Source organism: Rhineura floridana, chromosome 20 (genome assembly GCF_030035675.1).
Source record: "Rhineura floridana isolate rRhiFlo1 chromosome 20, rRhiFlo1.hap2, whole genome shotgun sequence".
NCBI classification, from domain to species: Eukaryota; Metazoa; Chordata; class Lepidosauria; order Squamata; family Rhineuridae; genus Rhineura; species Rhineura floridana.
In genome coordinates this window covers 1,662,008-1,681,493 of record NC_084499.1, presented here as the reverse complement: position 1 = coordinate 1,681,493, position 19,486 = coordinate 1,662,008, and the positions used below count along the sequence as shown (strand labels likewise).

Genomic DNA, 19,486 nt, shown 5'->3' with positions numbered 1-19,486 from the left:
CTATTTATTGGCTGGTTGTGCAACCGAGCAGGGTGGGACTGCGCCGGCCCCTGGTCTCCCCGCTGAGCTGGATTATGCAAGACAGAAAGAGAGAGAACAAGAGCCAGACAGGGAAAAACAGGACAACAGCCACTGAGATGCCCCCCTGCTGCCCTCCCCTCCCAAAGAACTGTGCCCTACCATGGCTGCCTGGAGCGGGGAAAGGCTTTGAAACCCTGCAAGCCAAAGCCAGCCCCCTGTGAGGGAGGAAGTCGTGGGCCAAACCTGGAGGGCAAAGGGGGAAGAGCTTGGGGGCACGCAACACCCACAGCTGCAAAAGAATTGCATGCAGAGCTGCGTGTGCACCCTCCCCCATGTGCAAAGATCACTGTTGCCACTTCCAACATTTAACATGCAGGGGGAAGGAGGCAGGTAACCTGTGACCTTCCCAAAGTTGTTGGTCTTCGACTCCCATTAGCCCCAGGCCAGCTTGGCCAACGCTCAGGGATGATGGGAGGTGGAGGCCAACAACATCTGGAAGGGGGCCCCCCACAGGTTCCCCACTCCCACCTCTGCTGGGAGCTTACAGCTGCTTTGTTGCTGGTGGTATTTGCTAGACGTTCAGCTAGAAGTCACCTTTCCGCTGAAGTATCGGACTCATGGTACTTTGGTGTTGACATGAGCATGTGAGAAGAGCCTGGCACCTGGATCGGACCAAAGGTCCATCTAATCCAGCATCCTGGCACCTTCACGGGCAAAGCAGATGCTGCATTGGGAAACCCACTAGCAGGACATGAAGGCAAGAGCCCGCTCCTGACAGCGCCCCCTCCCACCCGCGCCTGGTACCCAAGAGGTAGACTGCCTTACAACTTGGAGGTTTCATATAGCCATCGCGAGTAATAGCCACTGAGAGACAAATCCATGGAACAAGAGGAGATCCCTCTGAAAGCCATCTAAGCCCAAGGCCCTTAAAGAAAACTGTTCCGGTTAATTATAGAAGGTGCTGCTGCACTTTCTGATCAGTTTTATGGGTGCATTTTTGTTATGCTGCTGGGCATAAGGCACAACATGGGATAAAATAATTCACCTACGACAGGAGAAAACAACAACAACTTCAGCCTAGCCTGTGATCAAGACTAGGTGACCAGGGCAGAGATCTCCACTGAGAGTTAGAGATTTAAGCAGCTTTTGAAGGAAACAATTGAATCCAGATAAAAGGCCATTCAAGATCTTGTTTGGAAAAAGATGACCTTTGTCAGGCTAGGAGAAAGAGGCAGGAAGGGATCCGCCCTCCTCCTTGTGTTATCCGGCTCACCTTTTCTTTCGGGCAGGGTTCCCAATCCCATGGTGTGGCAAGCAGAAGTTCAATGGAGGCAGTGTCCCTGTGGGCTTCAGCCTCTGAAAACTTGCACCATGCAATCAATCTTTTCCTTTGTAAGAAGCCCCGAGATTTGCTTGTGTTTTGCAAGACTCAAGGAGAGTGCTGAAGCAGCAGCAAAAATTTCCTGTGAGAAGTTGGAACTAAACCTTGAAGCAAACAACTCTTTTCATTAAAAACTCACAGACTATTTGCTACCTTGAGATCCAGCCACATCGGTGGTAGGGAGGCGTGGGGAGAGGGAGCGAAATTGATTTGGTTCACATTTTAATGCAAGCTTGCCTCATTCACTCCTCCGGAACCAATCCATGAACCGAATCACAGCTGCCCTTCAATCCTCAGACTTTTCCAAATTTTTCAGTCACCAACCAAAAGGTGTACAAAAAAGGACCATTGTTAGGGGGAAGCGTACACAAAAATGCACATATTACTGAAAAATATCATTCAAAAATGTGTTTTAATAGCAAAAACTGATTGCAAAAAGGGTATACATATATAGTAGAAATGTATGTGGATTTTTGTGCAGACTTTTTTTAAAACTTAAGACTGAAAAAACAGGAACTATGAGCAAACCAAAGTTGAGGAATTTCCCCATCCTTCATCTGTGGTGGGGATGAATTCACACAGGAGGCCTGCAAGTGTTCACACAGACTTACTACTGGCAGGGCAGAAGGGCCCCTTTTCCCCATCACAAAGCAGTGGCCTCTGTGGTGGTGGTGAGGGGGACCCTCTAGAAGACACACCCACAGGTGCTGTTCAGCCTTGTCGATGGTGGCACCAACATTGCAAGACAGCATGTTTAATTAAGTAACAGATTTTTAAACATGCCCCCTTGAAATGAGCTACACTTTTGAAAAAAAGTTACATGGAAGCGCTGTGGTCCCTTTACTCTTTTGGTATTCCCTCCCCTTAAATATTAGGCATCATCTTTTTGGCTCCTACTGAAGACTTTCCTCTTTTAAGCAGAGACCTTTAATTCAGTCTGCATCGGTACTGGAGCTGTTTTAAAGAGCCTTTATTGTTTTATCACTTGCGGTTTGCCACTCTGGGCTCCTTGTGGAATATATTAAATAAATGATTAAATAAAATGATGGTGGGCAGCAGCTTCCATTTTACAAAATATATTTCTCCTCTCTCATATGCAGAAAGGAGGATGCCTTCTGCATTGTTGTCTTCTGGGTGCATCACCTCAGAACAAAGTAAGCTTGTCTTTGCATTCAAAAACAATAAATCTGAATTCAAAAACAATATTTTTTATTTTCACCAGGGAAAGGGAAGTTAATTTCATTCATTGCTATGCTCAATCAGCTAAGATTTCTTTAAGACTGAACAACTGCCCAACCTCTCTCTCCAGCGATGGTGACTGGGGTGGCAGCATCACCTGACCGGCAGATGGTGCAAAAATCTATGACTCCTTGAGCCTTCAGCAACACAGGTTGATCTGCTGCTTTTTTAAAACTTGGTTTTGGAAAACTACCAAGTTTCAATGGGCATTTTATATGGACCTGCACCTCTGTTCTCAGACCTCCAGAGGCTGGTGAGGTTAGGCTTTTGCTGGGTGCCCACACAGTTCCATTTGTCTCACTTGCACAAGCAGTCAAGAGGGTCAGTGCCAGAGAATTCACACTTTGCAACTGTCCCAGGTTATGTTGCTGTCTTGCCAACGGATACATTGATTGATTGATTGATTGATTGATTGATTGATTGATTGATTGATTGGGTTTATTTATATGCCACCTTTTCACAGTGACCTGTGCCCAAAGTGGCTTGCAACAAGCACTCAAAATAAAAGCACTGGGGGAGGGGAGAGAAGTCAGTGTACAAAACATAGCAATACATTCGAATGACAAAAATAAACGATTTAGCAAACATAAAATAAATTCATTACTACAAAACAAATAATCCACAAAATATTACAAAAGAAATACATGCATCCCCCCTGCAAGCCAGGGCTGAAACTATGACAATTCTTTACGAAGGGCCGTCAATTTGTGCAGGGCCCTTTAGAAACTCCCAAGATTTGAAGTCTTACAACGTAAAAATCAGGAGAGAATACAGGTTTATTTCCGTTACAGTAAGGCAGCTTTCCCCGGCCCGGTGCCCTGCAGCTATTTTGGACTTAAAGCTCCCTCCACTCCCAGCCAGCACAGCCAGATGACCCTGAGGCCGATGGGAGCTAGAGCCCAAAACCTCTGGAGAAGGCGACAGCAGGAGGGAGAGGTGACAGGGAAGAGCCATATGTCTCATTGAAAAGGTGAGCACAGGGGTGAGGGAGTGGGAAGAGAGATTTGAAGAACTGGGATCCTACCGGTGTTTGGGGGCCCTGTCGCTTCAGCCACTCACTCCTTCCTTTGCACACCAAATGTGAATATGAATTGAAAGAGTAAAGGATAACTATTTAATGAGACTGAAATGAGGTTTCTTTTTAGTAATAAGAAAAGTCCCAGGGCATATTCAGGGGAAGGTGGTATGGAAACAATGAATGTCACAAGTTCATAGTTTTCCATTTGTGGCCCAGTTTACATTTGGAGAGTGGTGCCGGTGTGGCTGAGCTGGGGTTGTGCAAGCGTTTGCTTCCCGGCAGGAGCTATTCTATAATCCCATCCCCACCCCCACTTAAAACTCCATCCTGCTCAGCCTTGCCCAAATGCAGTTTTATGTAAGGACCTCCTGTTTGCAGAAGGGATTTTTGTTTCTTTCCATGACTCCTTCCAGTAGCTGATTTGCAGAGTGAAGTGGGTGGCACATTCTTCAGCCCCAGCTTTACCATCACACAACACACACACACACACACACAGAGAGAGAGAGAGAGAGAGAGAATGGCAACAGCAGGAAATTCAGAGTCAGAGCAGTGAGCAGCGGGATCAAAGGTCATCTGTCAAGCACTGCAAATTCCCTCATGGGGGAGAAGCTGCCGCTCCAAAAATCCACACACACACACACACACACTTGTTAAGGGGCAGAGCATATGCCCAGATTCAGAGGAAAGGGTCAGACAGACACAGATTTGGCATTTTTACTCACACAAAAGGGGCAGGGTTTTTTTTTCTCCTTTAGGTCACTGTTAATTAGTGCTGAGCTGAAAATCCCTTCTGTGTATGTGGTGTTGTTGTTTTTAAAAAAATATTCATTAATTAATGAGAAAATAAATTGCATTCAAAAATTATCAAAGCAAAGAGAAATTTTTGGTGAAATTATCAGGATAGGGTTTGGGGTTTTTGGTGTACTTCCCTTACTTTTGAGCTGGGTAAGCTAATCTTTTTCATTTCTAGAAATCAGCTCTCTGGGGGTGTCTCAGCCCCCCAGCCCCGTGCTTCTTGGGGGGAAAACCATGGCCATCCTCAGTAATGTCAGAGGTAAATGAAATGCAAATAGAAACAGAAAAACAAAAGGCAGTGATGATTTCCTAAATGCAATACCATACCAACCACAACAAGATTCCTAGAGTAACACAGAAAACTCAGCATCCCACAACCTGTCAGGATTTCTAACCAAAACTTAAAAAATTCCTGGCAGCCAGTCAGCCAAGGTCACAGAAATCCCCACAGACCACAACCTGACCTCGGGGCTACAGTTAGTGCAGAATGCTGCGTCACAATTGCTGACATGAGTGAGACCCTATCAGCACATAATACCTCTGCTCTGAAATTTGCACTGGTTGCCGATTTGCAGACGCCTTCATTGTACTCATTTTGGCACCTGTTAAAAACATTTTTGTTTAGGCAAGTCTGCACTGGCATGTAGAAGCTATTGTGTTTTTTATCAGCTTTTAACTCATTGTTGGTTTTATTATTCTGAATGTTTCTAAATACCTGTCTTTGTTTTCGCCAATAATGTTATTGTTTTAATTCCTTCTGTAAACTGCTTTGAGGTTTTTTACAATAAAGCAGTATATAAATGTTGTAAATAAAATGCATAAATAAATGTTGGAGTCACTGTGGCCCTTGGGCCTCTTTCCTCACAAAGGAATCTGCCTTATACCGACTCAGGCCATTTGGTACCATCTAGCTCAGTACTGATGACATGGACTAGCATTGGCTCTCCATTATTTCAGGCAATAGTCTCTTCCAGAAATTGAATTTTGGATCTTTGCATGCAAAGCATGCGCCTTACCACTGAGCTACAGCCCTATTTAAAGATGTATCACATGAATATCTGTGCATTCATTAGTGAACTGAAAAGAAAATTCCTTTCAATTCAATAATGAATGCACAGCATACTAGGGCAGATCCACACCATGCATTTAAAGCATATTCAACATACATTTGAAGCACATGAATCCCACCACAGAATCCTTGGAGCTGTAGTTTGTTAAGGGTGATGGGGGCTATAACTGTGAGGGGGAACCTACACTTCCCAGGATTCTTTGGGGAAGTCATGTGCTTTAAATGTGAGTTGGATGTGCTTTAAATGTGTTATGTAGATCTGCATTACTTCATAAAGTTTGCCTGCCTATAAATAATTTTAATTAAAATTTAAAATGGAAATAAGCTACAACCTTTCCTGGGTGACCATGGGCTATACACCATCTTTTAGCCTAATCTGCCCCTCAGGGTGAAAATAACACAGGGGAACCATGACCACCCCAAGGAAGAAGGGCACACTTAAAATGTAGAAGAACTAATAATTTGTAAACAATAATTTACAACAACATATCAAGACACAGTATGAGTTTGAATCCCCCCAGAGCCATGAAGCCCTCTGGGTGACCTTGGGCCAGTCACTGCCTCTCAGCCCCAGAGGAAGGTAAATCACCTCTGAATACCACTTACCATGAAAACCGTATTCGTATGATTGCCATAATTATTTATTATTTATTAAATTTATATACCGCCCGACTAGCATAGCTCTCGGGATCGACTTGAAGGCAGTCCATTTCCAAAGATGTTTATAATGTAATCCTATCCATATTTACTCAGAAGCAAGTCCCAATGTATTCAATGGGGCTGACTCAGACAGGGAAGCAAGCACAGGACTGCAATTCAGTGATAAGGAACTTCACTCCAAAATCCAGAAGCATGCCATGTTAAGCTGTTTTGCAACTGTTTTATACTTGTTTTATGGTTATTGGATTTTAAATGGCTTTATTTCTTGTTCTGAGCTGCCTTGGTTTCCAACCCTACCTCACAGGGTTGTTGGAAATATTCCATATACACACACACTGGAGATGTAAAAATACATACACCCCATATAATAATTTATTGTCAAAACCAGTTGGCCATTGCAGAACATTTCTTTAAAAAAAATAGGTATTCATTTCCTGCCAAATAAAAGCAGTGACACCTAAGTCCTGCCTAATTGCTTAAAAAATAAAAGGATTAGAGGGGGAAGAGAGATTTACAACACAGTCTTTTTCTATGTTCACTCAAAAGTCCCATTGATTTTCAGCACAATCCTAACCACATCTACTCAAAAGTAAGTCCTACTGAACTCAATGGGGTTAACTCCCAGGTATATGGAATTAGGACTGCAGCTTTACTCCCAGAAAAGCTTCATATTGGGAGGGTTTTCAAAACAGGTTATAAATACAACAAATAAACTGCCCTCTTTAACAGTCCAGTAACATTTAAACTTGTTTGACTCCTTAATTAGAAAAGTATAACACGGCAGCATGTAGACTTTCTAAAACTTCTATTCAAAAATTATTTGAAAGATAAAATATATAATATGCCATTTTGCAAGCAATTTAAAAAACCCTACCTGTACACTTTTATGCCTACCAAGATCCTGCTGTGATTTTCTGTTGTAGTGCAATCCTATGCATGTTTACGCAGAAGCAAGTCTCAATCCTATACAGAGAAAACACTCTTTATGCTGCCAAAAGCTATATAGCTACTGAATTCCTGATGTGAGACAAGCAGGAAAAGGAAACTGTTCTCAGAATTTGAAATGGGGTTTAGCTATTGCCTGAGGTGGGCTGTCAACATATCTTGTCGATCACAACCCTGACTTCACTTATTGGCTAAAAACCTGAAAGGGCAGGGATTGGAGCAGCCGGTACTAACAGAAGTTGTGGGGGGCTGCAGCTGACATTTTGGTTTATATCTTTTGAACCAGACCACCTAGAAACTTAATTTTTTAAAAAATGAAATCTAAGAGTCCGGAGATTGAAGTGACTCACCTGTAGACTCAGTCAGGAGTCTCCGGGCAAAAAACAAGCGATCTGGCAACCCTAGTGCAGGGACCCAGCAAGATCGCCTTCCAAGGGCCTGGCAGGTGGTCCTTATTAGTCATCATAATACATATATATGTTTGTGTGTGTGTATTTGTGGTGGGGGTGTAGATTATTTTTTTAAGGTAATCAGAAGGGCTTCCCTCAAAACAAGGCTAGCCAGTGCACCAGGCTCAGGCACTCAGCAGCCAGACTCCTCACCCAAGGTCCCCCTCTTCAATGGAAGCCTAGGGAGAGCTCAGGTGGCAACTCTTCTCCTGAGGCTTTTCCCCACAACTAGGGATGGAAAGTTCAGTCCTCTCCATTTCTCAGTTTTCCAGTCTTAAATTCGGTTCTCTGGGTTTCTGCAGCAATTTGTGATTTATTTATTTATTTAGAAAAAAATCCGCATGAAAATTTCCTAGCACTTTCGTGAGAATTTCTCCTAATGAACACATTTTTGCAAACAATTTCTCATCATATAATGTATTTTTGTATGTTATTTTCACTCATATATTCATTTTTATGCACACTTCCCCTAATATATGCTTTTTAAAAACATTGTTTGGTTGGCAAACTGCATTGCGTAATTCGAAGAAGTGCCGATTTCAAAGGACGGCTGCGATTCGGTTCTCATATTTGTTTCGAAAAGTGTGGATTTGATAGATTCGGCTTGACATGCTAACTGATTTGAAGTTCTCAACCATCCCTACCCACAATCCACAGTACAATTATAAGGTAAACTCAACCCTGCCCCCCCCCAAATTTTTAGAGCTTCCTGCAAATGAGGCAGAAAAACAGAATTCTCCTAGAAATCAGAGGACCAGCTTGAGCACAGCACTCTTAACAGAGTTGCCACCGCCTTCTCCTCTAACAGGGACTCTTGGTTTCTAAAACACGCAAGAGAGAGTCCAGAAATGCAACAGTGTCCCTCTTGACTGCTGAGGGGGACTGCACCTGTTAGATTCCTGCCTTCCGTGCACCTTTTTACTGAGCCAGTGGCCTTTAGTAGCAACGTGATATGAAGAAATTAAACAGGGAAAAGTCTCTGCCAATCGCTTTATACCTGTGCTGGGAAAACCTGTGTAATTTCTTTCCTATCAGTCTGCTGTATGGTGGTGTAACCTTGTTAAGAGCAACATGACAGGGAGGAATTCAACAGGTGTTGTTGAAGTGCAGGGATGGTAACCGTTTTTAAAAGGTTATGCATGCAAATTTGAGTCCTAAGAGCGGCTGAGCAAAGGGCAGGAGAGTCAGGCTTCCTATTTTGCAGAGGGGGACAAATTTCGGCTCAGCACATTACAGGCACAAAACAAACCATGGGAGGTACGGGAAGAGCCTGTGATGATTCCATGGGTAAACAACACGTGCAACAGGAACAACAACAATAAACCCCCCTCCAGGCTTTGCTAGCTCACATGCTCTATAGGGAAGGCCCATCTGCGGCTCCAAATCTGCCTTCTGAGCACATTCCAGCCCCAGAGCAACAGACGGCAGAGCCACACAGGTGGTGGGAACAGAGGCCACATTTTACAAACAGCATTTCCTGTGTAGAGATTCCAAAACCAAAACAATGCTTGCTTGCTTGCATGCAGGGCAGAGACAGGCCAGCCCAGAGACAGCTCATGGACAACCTTGGCAGCTGTGTCCAGCGGGAAAAGGCCAACAGCCTGCACTTTGCACCCAGGGTGCCTGGGCAGACTTCATTCAACTGGGCGGTTTGCGTTTGGGACACAGACTTCAAGTTGCCCGGAGGGACTGTTGTGTGTCGTCTGGCGGTGGCGAGATGGGGAATCACTAACAGTTCCCTGAATTCCAATCAATACATAGAAAACAGCTGTTATGAAGATCCGTCTCCACCATTACACTCGTGCAGGGAAGTCAGAGAATTACAACAACAAAACAGGCATGGGAGTGGAAATTCCCAGCGCTCGCTTATTCATCCCGTGAAATCAATCCAGCAAATGTGATCAGAATTCACCGTGGTTATTGCTTTCAGACCACAAACAATACCTAATTGATATTTTTCTCCATTTGCATTGAGTTTGCATTGAAATGAATAGAGTGGAATAACCCTGATGGGAACATAAATGACAAAATGAATGGCGTAAATTACATAATTTTGCCACAGTGGACAGTGAGACAAATGACAAGTTTTTGGCCGAAGATGATCTGCAGAGGCACAGAAACAGTGATGCCTGCAATGAATACAAGGCAAAATGGATCTTCCATCCCCATGCTCACGTGAAGGATCACTGTGCCAGCCTCCCGCACACACACACACACACACACACACACTACTTGCCTCATCCCAACCCTGCGCACAATTGCACTGTTCAGGTCTGCCCAGCCCGCTGAGCACCAATATAGGCACAAATTTAAAAGCAAGGCAGGGCATTTGTTATAAGGACCGAATATATCTTTAACTGAAATAACAAACACCCTCCGCTGCTTTTAAATAATTGGAAACATGTATTTATCCTATCATAAATTGTCAACAATTAAAAAAATAATCCTCAATGTCTCTAGTGTAAGAGGAGTCGTGTTGGGTCAGGCCAAAGGTCCATCTAGTCCATCATCTTGCTTCCCACAGCGGCTAGCTGGATATCTCCAGAATGCTCACACAGGTTGTGAAGCTCACTTCTGAGGTACACTTCCACTGAGCATTGAGGCTCCATTTCGCCATCATGGACTGATAGGCATTGATAGATTCATGCACTGCCTGGTTTGCGCATGCCACCTGGTGCCTTAATGCTCAGGACCAAGGTAGAGACCAATGTCCCACCCCCTCCACTCAGCTCCCAGACAAAGATAAACCCTAAAGCAGCCTTTGCCAATCCGGTGCCCTCCATGTGTTTCAGACTACAACTCCCTGTGTTGGCAAAAGCCGCCCAATAGAGTGGCAATCCTGGCAGCATTTTCTACTGGGAAAATAGGGGCATCAATTTACCAGGGAAAAGTGACCCAAACACAGTGACTGTCCTGGCAAATAAGGAACTGAAGTATATGGAGGAACTCCTTCTATGAAGTGCGCATCCTGCACCCATTGGATGGGCATGGAGCCCATCCTGCTTGTTGGGGTGGGGGCAGTGAGTCAGTTTTACCACTGTTGGAATTGTGCAGGGGATCCTCTTCACCTCTTGGCATCCTCCTTGTTCCATTCAGTTTTGCCTTCATAGCCTAAATAGCATACTTTTAATATTATATGCTGTGTGAATCAGTTTGTAAATCAAAAGCCCAGCACTTTGGATGCTTATTTGCATTCCATCTGCAGCAGACGCAAGGTCCTGTGCGAGAGAACTCACATCCTCCAGAATTACATATAGTCATTTTTGCTGTGTTTTTTAGGTTGCATACCGCTTTGTGATATTTTATATGAAAATGTGGCATATAAATATTTCAGTAAATAAAATATAAATAGTGTTTCAAGCTCGCTTCTTGGACCTTAAGAAGCCCTGCAGGATGTGAACTTCTGGGTCAAATAAGAGGTTTGTCAAAGAAAGTCTCTGCTTGCAAACAAAGCCAAATTCTGCTAAAATCCAGAGTGCCCAGATAGCTGAGCCCTAAAGTCTTGGAAGGAGACTTTTCAGAGAAATCCTTAGCTCAGAATTTGCAAGCTGGGTGGGTAGCAACTGTTCCTCCTTAAAGCAGGGCAGCAGCATCGACTGTTCCTCCTTAAAGCGTGGCAATATGAACCATTGGCTTTTAAAAAAATTTTTTTAAAGCAAACAAATATATACAGTTTGGTTTTCTTGGATTCACTTTATTAATAGGTCAAGGCATTGGGAACAAAGGATTAAAATGGCAAAGGCACGGAAACGTGGGGAGGATTCTATGGCTCCCTCCTGGGAGTTTTCACAAAGGTTGCTGGGCGCGTGGATATGGGACTGAGGTCATTCGGGCCCCTGCAGGCAGGCTCAGTTGATTGGACTTCAGGGACCCCTTACATATTTGGTCTCTGGAAAGCAAAAAGGAGGGTTTGGTTGGGACGGGGGAAACTCCAGCTCCTTGAGGCCGCTCAACCTGCTCTGTATGTTTCCTAACCCATCAGGACCTGGTGCACAAAGCTAGGCTCTACATCCAGGATGGCCAATCAATAAGTTATTTCAGTTTAGTTGTTTACATCTCTTGTTGAACCTGGGTTCAAAATATTTGGGTTAATCTTTTCCCCCTATTACCCACACACACAAACACACACACATTGGTTAATCTCTCTGTGCTCTGTCATGTCAAAACCCATTAGGCCACACCCTCTCATCTGACAAAAAAAATTCACTAGGCTCCACCCTGAACAGCTGAACCTGCCATGCCTCTGTCCAATTGCACACCATGGCTCTGCCCACTGTCTGGTGGTGGTTGTTTTTTTATAGCCTCAAATTGACAGAACAAAGCCAATCCCCTTTCAGGTTGGGGTGGAAAGCAACACAGGGCTGTTTTTGAGGCCGTGTCAATTGCACACTCTCGACTTGACTCCAGGCAGGGTAGCCTGGACCCAACACCAAGCAAAGCTGAATTTGGGGGGGGGGTTGCATAAGTTGCATGGATATGTATGTGTGTGTATATATACATTCTTAATTTGCATGCATTTGTGCAATTGGCAGAATGTTAAGTCTGCTTCTGCTAATCATGTGATAGAGCAAGGAGCTGGATGGGGTACATACAAAAATTCAATAACCGCCCACTCTCTCCAACAACTGCAAACAAATCCTTTGTAGAGACCTCCCCCAGAAGTCAAACTCCATATGCTTTCAAACCTATTCTCCCTGCTACAAGGGCATTAGGCAACATGCGTGTATGTTTAAGAGAATTATTTAATTCTTATTTCATTTAAGAAAAGATAATGAGAATTATTCTCTGGATGATCAAACCTGCACCTGACCTGATACCAAAAACATCATGCCAAATTCACACACACTCTTGCTTGGGGGTGGGGGTGGGGGTGGGGGTGGGGGAGGAGAGTTGGTAGAAAGGGTGGTACTCCAAAATTTGCAACTCACCATCAAGGATGTGGAACTGGTCAGCTGAGTCACAAAACCCTGCAGAGAAAGATCAAATGAAATAAACTTGGCCATTGTCTTGGTTGCAGCCCCGGTGAGGGCCTTCTCTATGGCAGCCCCTGAGTTGTGGAGCTCCCTCCTCACAGAGGTGCACCTGGCAACTTTGCTGTGCAGTTTTCGGCAAATGCTGAAGGCGCACCTCTTTACCTGGCCTTCGACACCTGAGACGTATATTTTTAGGACCCACCTTATTGTTTATGATGCAATTTTAGGTTTTTAATGAAGCATTTTAAAACTGTTGTGGGACCTTTGGGTGGCGGGTGGGCAAAGACCAGCCAGGACACCAAATCAGGAGACAGGTTTTACAGAGCATATGAAGGGGACTTATCCCAGTTCAGACCACTGATTCATGTGACAGATGCAAAGGCCCAGGGAAAAAAACAGAAAAAATTGTTTTAAAAGGCAAGAGGATGGATTTTTTCATTTAAATTTTTCTGTTTTTTCCCCCTTGGCCTTCACATCTCTAAGTCCACCTCACCCTGGCCATCTCGGCAGAGAATGCTCCTGCCCACCACCTTTCAGCTGAGCTGATTCTTCTAACTGGAGGAGCTGGGGACCTCCCGCGTGCCCTACCAGGGGTCTCCTTGGCCCCACCTTCAAAGCCATCACGTGGAATTATGGGGCATGGAGAGCGGTCCTCAACTCACCATAGACAGGGAAGAAGTAGGTAAGATCCTCATTCAGGCCTACACCAGCCACACGCTGCTCAAATTTAGCCATGATGGCATCACTGACTCGGGCGGTTCGTCCTTTCAGAAGTTTAAGTGAGATGTTAGTGCCATACATGCTCCCTAAGCAGTCAATAGCCAAACCACACTTTTTCCCCGTGAAAAGGTTCATGTTTTTAGTGTACAAGGCAAGACTGTCCTGCCCCATCACAGTGTCTTTTCATATGTCATTGCTTTGGGAATACCTCTTGGGTGGGCGGAGAGTAGCTCAGGACAATGACTCAAACAGAGATGTAATGGGTAACCTCACCTAAGGGTGCAGTTCTCTTGTACCTTTGCAGGGTGAGTGGCTGAATACTGCAACCATGCAAAGGTAAGACCGCACCTGTCCCACACTGATAGACATAAGGCATGTCAGAGTAGCAACTCACACGGAGAGGCAACAAGGCAACCTCCTCAGAGGTCAGGCAATGCAGCCTGATCCATCTCTGCATTTGGGAGGAATCAAAGTGACTCAACCCCAAAGAGACAAAACTAAATCGCTACCACCACCCAGCCAGCAAAGGAAAATTGGTCTCTCCTGGCCTCCTTCCAAGGTATTTTGCAGAGACACAGCGAGAAGTGGATATACTCTGTATGCGCACAGGAGCCCTTCAGCTAGTTTCCTTCTCTTGTCGTAAAGCAACACATCATTAATTTGAACAAAAAAATGCTTTAAACGAAATTTGGAATAAACTCTGTTGGATGGCTGATGGGGCTGCCAGGTACCTGGGTCCCAAACATAACTTTGGCATCTGTTGGTTCATCTGGTCCAGCATTCTGCTCCCCACAGTGGCCAACTAGATGGATCCAGGAGGCTCCCAAGCCTTTCCTCGCTGTTGCTACACCACTGATACTCAGAGGTACACTGCCTCTGAACCTGGAGGTTCTCTTTATCTATCAAGGCTAAGCTTAGATAGACTTCCCCTCCTCCAGGGATTTTTCCAGTCATGCGTTCATGCGCATCAAGAAATTTGCTGTCCGAGTTCCCACCATAAAGCTTTGCTGAGATCTTCCGGGCCTTCTGGTAGTACACGATGGTGTAGCTGCTGTAATCTGTTTCCCCTACCGCCACGTCCACAGGGCTGCCACGGCCTGGAAAAGAACCATAAAGAGTCAAAGGGAAGCAGAGCATGGAGGAGCAGCTCTTTTCCAGCCCAGTTCGGTCCCCAGCTGTGAGCAAAGCGGCTGCCCCTCGCCCTTGCTTATAGGCTTTTGCATCTGTGTTTTTAAAGAGCAGCGCAAGAGGCAGAAATCCATCAGGTAATGAAGACCTGGTGCAGCAGAGTTTAGCTTAGCTTGGTTTATTTAATGTTTATAACCCACTTTTTAATGAAACAAAAACAGCTTACAATGAAAAGATAACACAGCCTCGCAGGGGACTGAGCACCTGCCGCCCTCCTGACGTGGCTGGACGCCCATCAGCTCTGACTCTGACCACTGGCCATGCTGGCTCCTGCTGGGACTGATGGAGTCCAGCACTCTTGGGAGGGCCACAGGTACTCCCCACCACATCAACAGAGCAGCAAGACAACAACATTTATTTATTGGATTTATATCCCACCCTTCCTTCCAAAGAAGCCCAGGGTGGCACAAACAACACATCAACAAAACAGGTTAACAACACAAAGAGCATCCTAAAAACAATTAAAGCACAATTCAAAATTTAGTTAGTTCCTCCCATTGGCACTTAAGGCATTTAAAAGAGCAACTATACTTTGTCAAAATCATTCCACTCAGAGGATTAAAACCACCCAAGAACACCCATAAAAGCTGAGGCAGGGAGTTCCACAGAAGGTGACTGCATGAAAAGGTGTGACTTCATTTTGCTGCCTTCCCAAACTCAGAAACCCAGGACCCTCACGTCCAAACCCCAGCCAGGCAGGGGGAGTTTCTAATGAGAATCCCTACCTCCTCTAGGTTCTTTCATGTGCAGTAAGGTTTTCGCCACAATACGTGCTCTTTCGACATAGTAAGACAGCCATTAAAAACAATAAACAACGATGAAAATATCAAGAAACAGCTGTACTAAGATGCCAAGGAAATAGCAGGTCACTAATTGAAAGTTGGGTAGATTTTTTTTTAAAGTCCACATGGGTAGGGCTGCTGTCCTATAGGCACTTAACATGGGATGGGAGATGGTCCCACAGAACTCAGTGGGTCTTAATTCTGCGTGGACATGGACATATGAGCGTTAAGATGGGAACCCTTCTGCTCATCCTAAAGACCCACTTGGCAGGCCTGGACCAGCTACTCTTCCACTATAAGATGGCAATGATGGCTGTGGCCTATCTTCCAGGGTTGTTCTGTGGATCATAGAGATGTTAGCTGAGTCCTTGAAACACATGATAGAAATGCTGAGGATTATTACTGAAGATAGTGTCATGGGGAAAGCTTTGGCCATTGATCTGCCTACTTTTTTAAAAGGAATTGGGAGGAGTGTTGGGGGAAGCCCCCCTTCTATTTTGGTTCCTCTAGAATTCTCATCAGGAAGACCACCCCAGTCTTCACCCTTCCTGAAGCGCACCTTTCAAGAGGAACCTGCCAGGAATCTTGGTGGGGAAGTAGATTTGCTTGATGTTCCAGCAGATGCCGTCCCTGCAGAGAGGATCAAACATTCAGGAGAGTATTCCACCAGCAGGACCAAATCAGGCTGGATCCTGAGCCATTTGCCCTGCCTAGGAACAGCCACCCTCACAAAGAGACATTTCTGCCTACCCCCCCAAAAAAAACAAATGGCACTGGTTGTACATATGTGTGTGTGTACACATGTGAGAAATAGCATTCCTTTGGGCAGTAGGTTCAGGAAAGAAAAAATGCAAGTCTGTCACCTGTCACATAATTCACTTATGGAACTTGCTGGCACAGGGTGTGGCAAGGACTACTTAGTTTAGATGTCTTTTTAAAAAGGGCGAAATGAAAAAGGGCCCCACTATTTATTTATTTATTTATTTATTTATTTATTTATTATTTGATTTCTATCCCGCCCTTCCTCCCAGCAGGAGCCCAGGGCGGCACGGTGGCTAGATAACAATGAAAACTCCATGTTTAGTGGCAGTCCACCTCCAAATACTAACTCCAAATACCAGCTCCTGTCAACAAAGGAAGAGCGTGCACTGCTGCAGCTGCCTTCAGGCCCTGCTTGTGAGGCTAGTGACCACAGTGGGAAACCACATCCTGTGAACCTTTGCTGTGATCCAGCAGGACTCTCCCTAGGTTCTTAGAGTTCAGGACAACTCAAGGAGGAGTGACCTCCTCCTTTGCACCCCGCTTTAGGCACAGTGGATCACACCGGCTTCCTGGGATACTCACAGCAGGCGGAAGGTGCTAATCAATAACGATCCTTGAGGACTTGCACCAGTCGCAGAGATCACCACATTCGTTGCCTCAAGCCGGTGGCTGTTCTCGCTCAGGTAGCTGCACCGTGAGGCCACCCCGACAAGGAACCATTTCCCGGCAAACTGCAGGAGAGAGAATGAGAGAGAGAGGAGACTCTGAACAACATGCACAACATTATAGGAAGCTGCATTCTGTCCGGTCAGACGGTCCACCTGGCCCAGGACTAGCCTTCTTCAGTCACCTGGGGTGCTCCAGCTGTTTAAGACAACAACTCCCATCAGCTCCAGAGAGCAGGAAGACACCACGGGAGGCTGCTGTGCTTTGACTGGCAGCAACAGTTCCCCAGGGGTTCCGGCAGAGAAGAGGCCTTTTCCATCATCCCCTCCTACCCGGCCCTTGTAAAGTGGAGATGAGCCTGGGACCTACTGCATGCAAAATGGGGGTTCTGCCACTGAGATGGACGCACTGCTGTAGTGTCATGCACCTCTTGCATCAACGTCTCTTCCCGGAGAGAATTTAAACAAGAAGTTAAAGTGAACCGGCGGATTAGATGGCCAACCAGCAAAATTGTGTTTTTTCAGGGAAGCCGCATCCAGGTGCATGGAGTGAGTCAATTCCAGATTCTGCCAGGCTCCGCCTACAACTGTGCAGGTTCTCACCGGCCCCACCCATTTCTGGTCTGGCTCCACCTTTGGCCAGCCAATTGTCATAGCCCCCCCCTTTCCAGCCAAGTTCCATCTAGGGCCCTCCTCTTGGTCCTGCGCAATGCGCTTGCACCTTTTGAATCAAGACTTGGCAACTCCAGCGAGAGGAAGGAGCGAGTGTCTCCGTTCACTCAAGAGTGGAGAGCAGAAACTGAAGTGGACCATTTCTTAGTTCTTGTTTCTTTAAAAAAATGGTTCTGATTCCTAAATACCTCTAGCTGGGTATAACCGTCTACAGAAAAACTACAATGTACAAGCATTGGGATCTATCCAGCTTGCTTACTCAGAGTAGACCCATTGAACTTAATGGTTATATGATTAGCTTGGATCTGTTAACTTCAATGGATCTACTCTGAATAGAACTTAGCTGGATATTAGGGATGGGCAAGAATTTCGATTCAGTTCACATTAAAAGCTGAATCTATCAAATTTGCACTTTCCTGAACACAGCCTTTGAAATTTGCATTTTGCAGAATTTTTCGGTGCAGCTCACCAGCCAAGTAAAGTGTATAAAAAATCATACACTAGTCTAAAGCATGCATATAAATGAATAGTAAAAAATAACAAAGTGTGTTATATTAGGGGAAATTTGCTTGCAAAAAGGTGTACATTAGTCCAAACTGCACAGAAAATTGTGCATTAGGAGACATCCACATTAAAATGCTGATGAATTTTCATGAGGATTATTTTAACTAAAATATAGAGAACTGAATTTAAGATTGGGAAAACAAGAAACTGAGAGAACCGAAATTGACAGATTTGTTCAGAGTAGAAAAAGAGGAAGGCCCAACAAGAGATGGATTGATTCCACAAAGGAAGCCACAGACCTGAACTTACAAGATCTGAACAGAGTGGTTTATAGTAGTTTATGAATGGAGGTCGCTGATTCATAGGGTTGCCATAAGTTGTAATCGACTTGAAGGCATATAACAACAAAACAACTGGATATACAATCCACTGAATTTGAGTCTGTAGACAATGCCAGTGATGTTGTTTAACTGTTTAAGAGAAGAAGATTCAGAAGTGAGTGTCCCTTCCTCCAAACCAGGGGTGCCCCACATGGCACCCTCTCGATGTGGCTGGACTCCATCAATACCTCCAGCCATCAACAGCAAAAGGATGACAGAAATTGGAGTCCAGTACCACCTTGAATGCATCCCATTGCCCGTCGCTGCTTCAAAGCTTACTGAAAAGCATAGAAAACCAGCAAAAGCAACAAGTCTGGTGACCCCGTAAGGCAGACTTTTGCTATTGTATGCAGAAACTTACCGTAACAGGCCTACCCCACCCCACCCAGCCTATGTTTGCTGTGCTGCATGGCTAGTACAACAATCCATCTGGGAGTAGAAAATTCGACGTTCAAAAATTTGATGTATTCGTTTTTTAAAATAAATTGAACAGAATTTAGAATTTGATTGAGAACCAAGGAATCTTAAGTATCGTACAATGCACAAGTCTTTTTTTTAAGAGAGGGTGGGGGAAATGAAGACTTGAAGGTGCCTTTGTCAGTGGTTTTGGCAGGGAGGTTCCTGCCAAATGAATAGAACAGATAAGGAACAGTAAAGGGCAAGGCTGGAACAAATGCCACAGTGTGAGAGGATCATCATTATAGGTTCATGCCCCAGGCCAGCTCCCAGATTGCTTGGGGCATGTGAAGGCAGGCACATCTTCAATGCTCTGGGACAGGTCTAAGTCAGGATTTGTTAACAGCGTGCAAATGAAAAGTCTTCTATTGGGAAGCACCTGCATGGGGGAAGGCTGGCATTCAAACGTTACAGCAACCTTTGCCTCAGGATTTGCTACACCCATGAGAACTTCTGGAGGGATGACATTCCATGACATCACAACATCTCAGCCAACGATTGGGAGGACGTGGTTACCAAGCAATTTTTGACAGCTCTAATAAGCTATCTATCTGCTGCCCCGCTGGCTGGGGCAGTTTCCCTCCCCCTTCAAACTACAGTGTGCATCCCCCAAGCCCTCACCTGGCCAGGGTCAAAGTTTGCCTGGACACTGATCTTGTCAATGGGATTCTCCAGCCTTGGGGGCTTCTTCCGATGCTGGGCGCAGGAGAGTGAAACAAGCAGCAGGCCAGAGAGGAGGAGGAAGGCAGTGGGTGCCATGGCCAGGCTGCAGTGGCCTAGGAAGCGCTTGCGGGCAGGTGGGTGGGC

The 19,486-nt window shown here is 45.2% G+C and overlaps 1 protein-coding gene across 1 annotated transcript; it reads right to left on the bottom strand.

Moving 5' to 3' along the window:
- Nucleotides 1-11,250: 11,250 nt before the first annotated feature.
- Nucleotides 11,251-19,486, bottom strand: C8G (complement C8 gamma chain). Its single transcript, XM_061604053.1, has 7 exons — nucleotides 19,301-19,486; nucleotides 16,585-16,733; nucleotides 15,800-15,870; nucleotides 14,266-14,367; nucleotides 13,213-13,314; nucleotides 12,506-12,544; nucleotides 11,251-11,466 (listed from the first exon to the last, which is right to left on the bottom strand). Exons 1-7 carry the CDS (start codon nucleotides 19,436-19,438, stop codon nucleotides 11,441-11,443), a joined length of 627 nt encoding a protein of 208 aa, XP_061460037.1. The 5' UTR covers nucleotides 19,439-19,486; the 3' UTR covers nucleotides 11,251-11,440.

What these genes read in the sequence shown, in the direction of transcription:
- C8G (XM_061604053.1), bottom strand. Translation starts at nt 19,438, where the DNA reads ATGGCACCCACTGCCTTCCTCCTCCTCTCTGGCCTGCTGCTTGTTTCA. An exon ending in TGGCAGGTTCCTCTTGAAAG is followed by an intron (nt 14,368 to 15,799) that starts GTGCGCTTCAGG and finishes GTTCTTTTCCAG; the next exon opens with GCCGTGGCAGCCCTGTGGAC. An exon ending in GATCTCAGCAAAGCTTTATG is followed by an intron (nt 13,315 to 14,265) that starts GTGGGAACTCGG and finishes AACTTCTGAAAG; the next exon opens with GACGAACCGCCCGAGTCAGT.